The sequence below is a fragment of the Azolla caroliniana genome, unplaced genomic scaffold (genome assembly GCF_043228905.1).
Source record: "Azolla caroliniana isolate FFs.n. ecotype wild unplaced genomic scaffold, voAzoCaro1.0.p SCAF_8, whole genome shotgun sequence".
NCBI lineage: Eukaryota > Viridiplantae > Streptophyta > Polypodiopsida > Salviniales > Salviniaceae > Azolla > Azolla caroliniana.
The window spans coordinates 3,412,379-3,424,117 of record NW_028230443.1 but is presented as its reverse complement, the minus strand read 5'-3'; the positions used below and the strand labels follow the sequence as shown (position 1 = coordinate 3,424,117).

The window sequence follows — 11,739 nt, the reverse complement described above, 5'->3', positions numbered from 1 at the left end:
TTAAGTGGCCAAATTAGCCCTTCATCCTAGACCAACTCTTAGAACAAAGGTTTTTGCATCTAAATTATAGGTCTCATGATATTGCTTACTTTGTGTTTTAGTGTTTCATCTATTGACACAGTCAGTAGTGAAGAGATATTCTCCTAAGAAACAATCAGTACTAGGGAATATTATCAAAACACAAAAAAGTTTCTTGAGCAGTTAAGTGACAAACTTCCCATCAGTCCAGTTTAGGAGGAATGGCTGGTTATTTGGATTTATATTTTGTAGTACACAGGTATTCTAAGTTAGGTGGAGTTGGGAATCGTGGGTAAGATAGATACATTCGAGTCAAAATAAGCCTGCAAAAATGGCACTGTTAATTCCAGGTCAATTCACAATGCATGTACAAGAATGTAACATATTTGTACAATCCTCCAATTCCCCTGTGCGAGCAATTAACAAATTTTCTTTTCTTTGTGATTCTTCTTCTTCTTTCCCTTATTTACATTTGCAAACTCCTTGGCACCAATCTCTGAAACATGTTTCATTAATATCCTCTTGATATTAAGGCTTTGTATCATCTCATCCACTTCTTATACATACAAGAACTCCTTTCACATAATCATATCATATAATTGCAGGATGTTGGTGCATCAAACATCACATCCATATCATCAATCATTACTACCAAACATGTATAGTTAACATGAACATACCAGGTCTGCTAAACTCCAAGCCCCTGGGATGAAATCCTACTAATTTACAATGTGACCTGGTGGAATGCAGGGGAACAAATCCCACAATTTTGTAGATAATCTTAAAGAATGTAGAGGTTGAACGTGTCTAAAGGATCATATCTGACTAATTTACTAGATAACACTACATTATATAGGGGTTGAAGGCATGACCTTCAGGTTTCTGTTGGACAACCATACTGACTGAGGTCAGATGTACACCTTTTTGGTTTCATCTCCTCTGAAGCTTTCCGTGGCCAAGTTAGCCCTTCATCCTAGACCAACTCTATTACATTCTCCTCATTTCTTCTGCGATTCACTTCCAATTTCTTCGAGCAGAAATCCTGATATCAATAATGCTGTTCTATGAAAATATGTTAAAAGCATCTGTCTTCCACACTATGAAAGAATCCTTCAGAACTTCCCCTGTTCTGCCAAAAGCTTGTCCTCATGTTTCCTTGATTATGGATTTCGTGATTAATCACCCACTATTTGCCAAATGGCACATTTTAGTTCTATATTTATCATCATTTTGTAAATGCTTTGCAATCTCGGCAGGAAATGAGTAAATATACTTACTTGCATTTGCATCCCCCCTCCACCCCCAACGTTATTGCTTTGCTTCTTCAAACCACATCATATTTCAATCTCATGGATTTAACCATTTCTGCATCGTCTTGCATACCAGCAGCTGCAAAAATCTCAGCCATAAGAGAATAAGCTGTACCACAATCCCTATCTAGTTCAACTGCCTGATAAAAAGCCATCCTTCCAAGCTTTACATTTCCCCATTTTCTACAAGTACTTAGAAGTGCAAGCCAAACTGCTAGACACTTACAAGATGGTATCAACTTAAGAGCTGAAATGGCTTTGTCAAAATGCCCAGCACATCCAAAGCTAACCATCATACAACTATAATGCTCTACATTTGGCATAATACCGTACTCCCTAGTCATGTTTTCAAAGAGAATTCGAGCTTTATCCAATAGTCCTGAACGATTACATGCACTCAAAACACACAAGAGTGTAACAGAATTTGGAGAAATGCTTTCTCTTTGCATCAATTGAAGACAGTTCAGTGCTTCTTCACCTTGTCCTTGATGGGAGTAACCGGCAATTAGCGAATTCCATGAGACTACATTTCGAACTGGAAGCTCATTGAGTGCTTTTTGTGCATTTGCCAGAACACCACATTTGGCATACATATCTACCAAAGCAGTCCCGAGTACAATATTCTTCTGCACCAATCCCCTACTAGAAATCTCATCATGAATTTCTTTGCCCTTTTCCAGTGCTCCTTTGCTACCACAGGCTTTTAAAATGCAAATGAAAGTGATTTCATTTGCTGAAAGGCCCTTACTTTGCATTTGTTCGAAGCACTCCATTGCTTCATGGCATCGACCACGTTGTGCATATCCTGCAATTAATGCATTCCAAGATGTTACACCTTGAAAAACAAGCTCTTTGAGCACTTCTTGTGCTTTGGCAAGCGCGCCGCATTTGGCATACATGTCAACCAAAGCATTGCCAAGCACGTAATCATGTTCCAGTATATCCCTGCTCATAATCTCTTTGTGAATCTCTTTTCCCTTTTCTAGAGTTCCTGTGCAACAACATGCTTTTAGAATAGAAATGAAAGTGATTGCATTTGGGGAGAAACCTTCGCTTTGCATTTGATCAAAACACTTCAGTGCTTCATCTCCTTGTCCTTGCTGGGCATACCCAGAAATGAGTGCATTCCAAGAGGCAATATCTCGTATAGAAAGCTCTTCAAGAACCTGTTTGGCTTTTCCAAGCTCGCCACATTTAGCATACATGTCCATCAAAGCAGTTCCAAGCACAATATCATTCTTTAACAGCCCCCTACTTACAATCTGTTCGTGGATTTGTTTACCTTTATCTATAGCCCCTATGCTACCACAAGCCTTCAATATGCAAATGAAAGTAACTGCATTCGGAGAGAACCCCTCACTTTCCATCCGATCAAAACAGTTCAATGCTTCATGACCTTGCCCTTGTTGGGCATATCCTGCAATGAGAGCAGACCAAGAGAGAAGGTTTCGAGCAGGAAGCTCTTCTAGCACATTTTGTGCCTTTGTGAGCACCCCACATTTTGCATACATATCCACCAAAGCAGTACCGAGTATAATATCCTTTTCTAACAAGCCCTTGCTTATAATCTCATGATGTATCCGTTCACCTTTTTTTATGGATCCTGTGCTCCCACACGCCTTTAAAATGCATGTGAAAGTGACCATATTTGGAAAGATTCCCTCCCTTTTCATTTGTTCAAAACATTCCAATGCTTCATGACCTTGCCCTTGTTGAGCATACCCACCAATCAATGCTGACCAAGTGACCACATTTCGAACACAAAGCACTTCGAGCACTTTTTGCGCTTTTGCAAGCAATCCACATTTGGAGTACATATTGATCAAAGAACTAGCAAGGTAAGGATTGTTTTCAAGTAATCCTCTTTTGAGAATCTCAGCATGTAGTCTACAACCCTCATTAAGATCCTTCTTTAAGGTACAAGATTTAAGTAAGGTCATGAAAGCATGGCATTCTTGTTGAAGGTTTTCACTCACTACCCCTTTGTCAAGAATTCCTATCGGTACAACAATTCCTTGTCTCTTCACCTCTTCATGAACCCAAAACGGGTTGCACCATCCATCGATCCATAAAGGCTCACAATTCGTTTTATGTTTGAAATCTGGAAATTTGGAGCTACTCTGTAAAGAAAGAGTGAAGCAAGATACCATCAGAATTTTCAGGTGGCCTCAAAATTAAAAACCTCCGAAATGATATTGCTCTAGTTTCTGTAGGGGAAAACCATGAATATCAACACTTAAAAACCTAGCTTAAGATTAAAAAACTAATGACAGAGTTCCCATTCTGTAAAGAAGAAATCATCTCTTTCTCTCTCTCTCTTTTACGACCTTACTGCTCCGACTATCGATCCATACAGAAGGATCCATGAAATACTCCCTCCACAGGAGATCCATCCTGCCATAGCTGCAGCTTTTCTCCTTCCACATCTGCGGTTTCGATGCATGTCGATGGTCAGAATTTTCAGAGGCCTCTGTTCTTCTGCATAGTACATACTCTGGGTGTGGGTTTGCTGCTGCTGCTTGCTGTGTCTACAATCAGAGCAAAGAATGCGTGTGTTATTTCTCATTTCCAAACCTAGTCTTCTAATATGTTAGAAATTACAAAATTAGCCCAGCCAATTCTGGAAACTCATCCAATGCTTCTTTGTTTGCTGGTTTCGGTTCAAACCGAACCTAACCAGCAAACATAGTCTTTTTATATAGTAGAAATTACAAAATTAACCCAGCCAATTGAGACGCTTGTTACGGCAATGGAAGCTTTGAAGCTCAGTTTGGGGCAATCGACAGCTCTGGTTTTGGCTCAAACTGAACGAAACCGTTAAGCCATGGTTTAACGATTTATCGGTTCCAGAATAATTAAAGTGGTTTGGATGATCAATAAACGGTTCGGCGTGGTTATAAAACTCGAGTTTATCGGTTTAGGTTTATTGGTTTTTAATTAACTTTTTTTTCTTTTAATAGTTTATTAATTTAATGTTTTTTTTATTGATTTAACTTAATTTAACGTCAATATTTATTTAATTTAATGGTTTAATTAATGTGTTTTTTTATTGATTTAACTAATTTAAACTTAAATGCTTATTTAATTTAATGTATTCTTGTTTATTTAGTTTTTTAATTAGTGTGACGTAAATGGTTTGGTTTAATGAATGAATGGCCTCTCAAACACATCTAATTTAATCTATCTATCTATCTATCTAATTTATTTGTCTAATCTATCTATCTATCTAATTAATTAATTTAGTTTAATTAATGTTTTTTTTATTGATTTAACTTAATTTAACGTCAATATTTATTTAATTTAATGTGTTTTTTTATTGATCTAACTAATTTAAACTTAGATGCTTATTTAATTTAATGTGTTCTTGTTTATTTAGGTTTTTAATTAGTTTGACGTAACTGGTTAGGTTTAACGAATGAATGGCCTCTCAAACACATCTAATTTAATCTATCTATCTAATTTATTTGTCTAGTCTATATCTATCTATCTAATTAGATGCTTATTTAATTTAATGTATTCTTGTTTATTTAGTTTTTTAATTAATTTGACGTAAATGTTTTGGTTTAATGAATGAATGGCCTCTCAAACACATCTGATCTAATCTATCTATCCATCGAATTAATCTATTTGTTTAATCTATCTATCCATCTAATTAATCTTTTTGTTTAACCTATCTATCTAATCTAATTAATCTATTTGTTTAACTTATCTTTCTAATCTAATCTATCTAATTAATCAATTTGTTTAATCTATCTATCTAATCTAATCTATCTCTGTATCTATCTCTTCGTCTTGTATCTCTGTATATAAGTATGTCTTCTCCTTGTTAATCTCTGTATCTATCTCGTCTTCCTTCCCTTTTCATTCTTCCATCCCCCCATCTTTCCTTTTCCATTCACACTGTATACAAAGTGAGTTTCACTGCATTCCCTTCTACAGCGGCACACCATGGAGGGAGGTTGTTTTGACAAACCAGACAAACAGAGTGGCACACACACTCTCTGTCAGAGATGGGTTCTTCGTCTTCTTCTAAGTAGACCCAGTTAATAGCACCCCCCCCCTCCCCTCCGCAGCAAAACCCTAATCCCTAATTAACACAGCAACAAGACAGATAGCAACATGAGATATGGCGGCTACATCAGTGAAGATTGTACCATTGTTGAATCTCTCAAATCTTGTGGCAAGAACAGAGACGCGCAGGGAGGCGCTCGACTACATGCCGTGATTGTGAAGAAGGGTTTACTCCAAAAGAATCCTTACGTAGCTAGCTCGTTAATTAGCATGTATGCCAAATGTGGTATGATTGGAAAAGCACATGCGATCCTTGATGATCTCCCTTGTAGAAATGAAGTCTCTTGGTCTGCTCTCATTGCAGGGTATGCTCAACAAGGGCAAGGCCGCAAAGCTCTGGATTGCTTTGATCATATGCAAAACGAGGGTCTTCTTCCTGATCCGATCACCTTTACTTGTGCTTTGAAAGCTTGCGGTAGCCTAAGAGATCTCGAGAAAGGAAAACAAATTCATGAAGAGATTGCACACAGAGGCTTTCTACATAAAGATGTTCTGCTTGGCACTGCTCTGGTGGATATGTATGCTAAGTGTGGTATGCTCACAAGGGCTGAGGAAGTGCTTAACACGATTGCGGTTCGAACTGTAGTGTCTTGGAATGCACTTATTGATGGATATGTACAGCAAGGGCAAGCATATGAAGCTTTTAAGTGTTTCGAACAGATGCAGACCGAGTGCCTCTCTCCAGATGTTGTCACCTATGTCTCTATCCTAAAGGCTTGTAGCCAAACAGGAGACATCTGCAAGGGCAAACAAGTTCACCATGAGATTTTGACTAGAGGCTTGCTTGAGGACCATATTATGCTGGGGAATGCTTTGTTGGACATGTATGCGAAATGCGGTATGCTTGTAAAGGCACAACAAGTGCATGATGAGCTTCCTATTCGAGATTCGGTCTCCTGGAATGCAATAATTGCAGGGTATGCACAACAAGAACAAGGTTATAAGGCATTAAAATGCTTTGATCAGATGCAAATGGAGGGGCTTTCTCCAGATACCGTTACCTTCGTTTGTGGTCTGAAAGCGTGTGGTAGTACAAAATCGTTTGAGAAAGGCAAACAGATACACAATGAGGTTGCCCAAAGAAGATTGTTGGAGAAAGATACTGCTCTTGGCACGGCCTTGGTGGATATGTATGCCAAATGTGGTGTGCTCGAAAAAGCAAAACAAGTGCTTGATGAGCTTCCTTGTAGAAATGTAGTCAGTTGGTCTGCATTGATTGCAGGCTATACAGAACAAGGATACTTCTGTGAAGCGTTAAACTACTTTGAACAGATGCAAAATGAGTGTTTCTCTCCTGATGAAGTCGCCTTCACCTGTATCCTGAAGGCCTGTGGGAGCATTAGAGATAGGGACAAGGCCAAACAAATTCACCATGAGATAATTACTAGAGGATTCCTGGAGAAAGATAGCCTTCTTGAGACTGCTTTGAGGGATATGTACGCTAAATTTGAAGTCTGCTTGAATGAGTATGATGGCCTTCATTTCCAATCATTCCCCTGGTTTGATAGTCACAGTGCTAAGGTGAGGAACATGGAACTTCTTTTACTTATCATCTGCTTGTTTGTGTGTATGAGAGAGTGAGAGAGAGAAATATCTTTTTAACATCCATGGAAGACCGTTTACAATCTGTGAGATTGGCCTAGCCCATGGCAAGGATCAGACCTGGGATGAGAGAGAAAGAGATGTAAGCTCATTGATAAGGTTGTCTGGTTGAGATAGGAAGGGCATGCATTCAACCTCTACATTTCATATATTAAATTAGGATAATTAGTGAGATTTGAACATCAACTCATGAGCTACCAGTAATGTCAAAATATAGTTTACCACTAGGGTATACCCTAAAATGAAAAAAAAAAGACATAAAATTGAACACATTTCATTGCTAAATTCAGGTCAGCCTTATTCCCAAAATTTTGCTTGGAAGAGACACAATCACTATCTTGTATTGTTGACGGTTCAGCTATCTGGGTCACGTGCTTCTAATTTTTATTTGTACTAAATACACACATCAAATCTATCCTCTTTCCTCTGTCTCTGTATCTCTAAGAGTAGAAACACGAATTGCAGTTCCTTTAGAGAGAGATATGCCCACTGAGCACGAGAAAAGAGATAAAGAAACAATTTGTTTTACCTCTTGGAGATTTCAAAATGAGCTTATGTAACAAATCATGTATCTAAAACAAATGAAAATGACAAAGGTACAAAAGGTAAATTTAATAACAAAGACTGACGTTGTAATGCTGACAATGATAAATGCTCATCTAGCATATCTGTCAAGTGATATATGACATGGATAGATACTGCGTGAAAAAATACACTGTAAAATTGCCTTTGGGTGCAAGTGATGTATACCAACCCCTATCCTCCATGTATAGTAATGATGATTTCGAATCTCCCTGATCTCTCACTGATGAAGGCATGGTGTGCATGTATTATTCTTAAATGTGAAGCAAGTAAATCTATTTGTACATACGAATTTCTCTGTTTTATTTATCACAACTATATATTTAATCTTTATAATTCTCATCATGATGACGCCTTATGTTTGGACTCGTTATCCATTGATGACCCAGCCCAATCGTACAGAAGTTTATGTGCATTGTTTTCTTATTGTACCATGGAGTAATAGTTCTGCAGCATGCTTGTGCATATTTCTGACATTGGCATTAAGGTTATCCAATATTATCATGTCTTTGAGCACTTGTATGGGATATATCTGGGAGGAGCATCATCTCAACTTTTTTCCCAAGGATTTGGTTCAAGTTCATACACTATCTCACTAATCTTTGTCAACACTGTTCTAAATTATTGTCTTAATGCATTTACCAAGTTGGTGTATCAATGACTTCATTCTAGCACAAATCTGGACTTGATAGAACGTTGACACAGAATTAATGAAACATTGTTCTGTGTTGGTGGATAGTACAATTCTGATTGTGTTCTCCACAAGCTCAAAGGAAAAGCAACTGTGAGGCCCAGTCATGGGAAATCCTCTATGGGCAAGGAGAAACTTTACAATGAAAATGATAAGAAAGATTTTGCAATTGAGAACTTTCTCAGGTCTTGTACTAACAAGGAGTTCACTAGAGTATGTATTAGCATAGAGGACATTCCCAAAAAGAGCCCCTTTGTAGCAAACAATTTGATCAGTATGTATGTGGAGCATGGCATGCTTGCAAAGGCACGACAAATACTTGAGAGAATTCCAATTCGAAATGTAGTCTCATGGAATGCTCTTATTGCAGGGTATGCCCGACACGGGCACGGTCAAAAAGCTTTGGATTGTTTTGACGAGATGCAAAGGGAAGGTGTCTGTCCAAATGCAATTACGCTCACTTGTATTTTGAAGGCTTGTGGTAATACATCTGATGTTCATAAGGGCAAACAAATTCATGATGGGATTGTGAGTATGGGCTTTCTACAGAATGATGTTGTGCTTGGCACTGCTTTGGTGGATATGTATGCGAAATGTGGTTTTCTTCAGAAAGCACAAGAGCAACATTTGCAGCTTCTTGTTAGAGACGTTGTCTCTTGGAATGCATTGATTGCAATGTATGCGCGAGAGAGGAAAGTTCATGACACACTAATCAGTATTAGGCGTATGCAATGTGAAGGCCTTTCTCCAGATGTAATCACATTCACTTCTGCCTTGATTGCTTGCAGTGGTGCTGGAGCTATTAACACAGGAAAACAAGTTCACAATGAGATTGTCATTAAGAACTTGCTAGAGAAAAATATGGAGCTCTGCAATGCTTTGGTTGATATGTATACAAAATGCGGTGCCCTTACAAAGGCAAAGCAAGTGCTTCTTCATGAGCTTCAGGCACGAAATGTTGTGACCTGGAATACACTTATTTCAGGATATGCCCGTGAGGGGCAAGGTCAAGAAGCATTAAACTGTTTTGAACAGATGCGAAGGGAAGGTATCTCTCCTGATGCCATAAGTTTGTTATGTATTCTCAAAGTATTCTCTCAGACAAGGTTATATGAGGCCCAATTGTATTTTAAAAAAATGAGTGGAGAGTATGGCATAACAACAAATTTAGAGCATTGCACTTCCATGGTTTTTAGTTTTGGACATGCTGGACACTTTGACAAAGCCATGGCTATGATTAGGACAATGCCATCATCAGATTATCCTCCTCTTTGGCTCGCACTCTTGAGTGTTTGTAAAAGATGGGGAAATGTTGAGCTCGGAAGGTTTGCGTTCAATCAACTACTACAACTCAATAATCATTTTGCTTCAGCTCATGTCCTTATGGCTAATACATATGTATCTGCAGGTAAGCATTGCTCCATACAATTCTGAAACCTCGATGTAAACTATGCATTATTACGCACCTGATGCCGCTTGTTTCAAGCATGAGCAAAGACTACTTTTATTTGGTAGTTAGCTTGAACTCATTGTGCATGTTGCACACAGCATCATAGTAATAGTTTGGATAAACTTTGTGGAGACAAGCTATTGATAAGTTATTAAAATTCTCCAAACAATATGGATTGTTATCTACAGCAATGTGTGTTGTATTGTATTCTGACAGAAGGGAAATTGGCATAAATAATCGTAAATGGAGAATATTTCCTACCATTATAGTTTCAAAGAGAAAGTCGAAGAAAACTGAAATAACTGCGACCCCTTTATAGAGATACGGTTCCTGCTGTTCAGATTTTCCAAAGATGTAGACCCCCTATGATCTCCTTTGTATTGTCCACTATGAGATGATATTCTTTCATAGACTAGTCACTAAACCCAATTCACCAATCCTTAAACTTCACTATCTTTTGCACTTCTCTGGGTTAGTTTCGTTCACAATTGCTGACCTGTTGTAGTATTCAATGTAGATTCTTTATTGGCCCCGACACCATCATTTGATTATATTATTGTGAAATTTGGAAACACTACATATTTGCATTTGTATACATTTTTCTGCATGAAAACTTCTCGTGACCACAATTTTTTGCTCTTCCTTGTTCAAGTTTCTTTTCTCGATCTCTGGTTCATCTTACCTTACAACAATGGAAAGTGTTTTTCATCTCATCTTGTTGGGTGTTTTTCTCGCAAACTTTTGAGGTGTCTAAATGTTCATTTTATCTATATACACATTAATGGATTGAAATGTTGACTTTCTTCTATTGATATTGAAATACGAAGGGGTTTAAACATCCAACATGGATTATTGCATATAGATTATATCAAAGAAAGCTTGCAAAATATATAAAGGATGAGCAAGCCTTCAATGAGGAGAATGAATAGGGAGAAGAATATGAGGAGTGAACCAACCAGTGTGGAGTTTATAGGAGTAGTCATGTGAGCAAGCTCATCATCCCTTATGAGCTCATTGTGAGAGAACCATAAGAATTTCGAAAACACCAAGTTTCGAGACTTTTGCAAGAATGGACCCCAAGAGATTGTTGTGGGAGAGATTAAGGCAACTACTTGACGAGTTGATGTGTTGAAGAGAAGGTGCTATGGAATCTACGAAGTAATTGGAATTTAGGTCTGGTGTTACGAGATTCTTGCATTGTCCCAACTTGACTGGGGTTAGTTCAAAACAATGCATTTACATAGAAGTGGTGTTTTATGACCTTGTTGAGCATTCCAATATTATATGTCAACCTTCCAACTATCTTATTGCATGATAGGTCAAGGGATACTACATCAACCAAGCTTCCAAGATGTGTTGGGGTGGTGCAACTCAACTTGCTTCTATGAATGCCAACATTGCAAAGGTCAAAGGGACATGTTCTTGAAGAAAGCTTTTCCATTGGAACAACCCAAAGAACTTTGAAAGTTTATCAAGGTATGTTCAAATGGGCAAGCGCCATGTCTCATTCCAGTCCAATTGGATATCAGTGGGATTGTGACACCCATTGAGTGATTAGAGGGCACCATTCAAGAGCACATTCACATTTAGGTAGAGCTTGGAAACAAATGCGTGTTGTGGATTTTGAGGTTGAGGAGATGGTTATGTGAGAAGTCAAGAACACCAAGCTTGGGTTGAGTGACCCCACACTTCCGAGAAAGATTTCTCAAGAGTTAATTGTCCCCTATCTCGAAAACTTAGATCGATCTTGGACTGATCATCATTACAGGTGGAGGGATTTTGATGTGGTTGAGTATAACATGGCCTAGTGTTTTCCCATCCTTTCCTTTTCCTATACATGTACATTTAGAGCCTCTTCAACTTGTCATCTTGCAAAACCATTCACAAGTGTCTTCCACCGACTTGAATGAAAGAAATTTTTGGGGAAGCAAGTTAGAGACATTGTCCTTAATTTTCATTAACTACTTGCCAATTCTTCCATCGCCTTCTTCTAGCTTCCAAAAGCATTATAGTTT

General features: G+C 38.1%; 2 protein-coding genes across 2 annotated transcripts; one reads left to right on the top strand and one right to left on the bottom strand.

The window, feature by feature from the left end:
- Nucleotides 1-78: 78 nt before the first annotated feature.
- On the bottom strand, nucleotides 79-3,862 carry LOC147860814 (pentatricopeptide repeat-containing protein At5g27110-like). Its single transcript, XM_087323669.1, has 2 exons — nucleotides 3,656-3,862; nucleotides 79-3,448 (listed from the first exon to the last, which is right to left on the bottom strand). The coding sequence occupies exons 1-2, from the start codon at nucleotides 3,752-3,754 to the stop codon at nucleotides 1,343-1,345; spliced, it is 2,205 nt and encodes a 734-aa protein (XP_087179795.1). The 5' UTR covers nucleotides 3,755-3,862; the 3' UTR covers nucleotides 79-1,342.
- Nucleotides 3,863-5,351: 1,489 nt separating this feature from the next.
- On the top strand, nucleotides 5,352-11,284 carry LOC147860813 (pentatricopeptide repeat-containing protein At2g39620-like). Its single transcript, XM_087323668.1, has 3 exons — nucleotides 5,352-6,920; nucleotides 8,323-9,682; nucleotides 10,587-11,284. Exons 1-3 carry the CDS (start codon nucleotides 5,448-5,450, stop codon nucleotides 10,616-10,618), a joined length of 2,865 nt encoding a protein of 954 aa, XP_087179794.1. The 5' UTR covers nucleotides 5,352-5,447; the 3' UTR covers nucleotides 10,619-11,284.
- Nucleotides 11,285-11,739: the final 455 nt, after the last annotated feature.

Bases quoted from the DNA above. Each gene is read 5' to 3' on its own strand.
- LOC147860814 (XM_087323669.1), bottom strand. From the start codon at position 3,754: ATGTGGAAGGAGAAAAGCTGCAGCTATGGCAGGATGGATCTCCTGTGG. The intron at 3,449-3,655 runs GTCGTAAAAGAG...CTTTCTTTACAG, and splicing joins TCGATAGTCGGAGCAGTAAG to AGTAGCTCCAAATTTCCAGA.
- LOC147860813 (XM_087323668.1), top strand. From the start codon at position 5,448: ATGAGATATGGCGGCTACATCAGTGAAGATTGTACCATTGTTGAATCT. The intron at 6,921-8,322 runs GTGAGGAACATG...GTTGGTGGATAG, and splicing joins TTGATAGTCACAGTGCTAAG to TACAATTCTGATTGTGTTCT. The intron at 9,683-10,586 runs GTAAGCATTGCT...TATTGCATATAG, and splicing joins TAATACATATGTATCTGCAG to ATTATATCAAAGAAAGCTTG.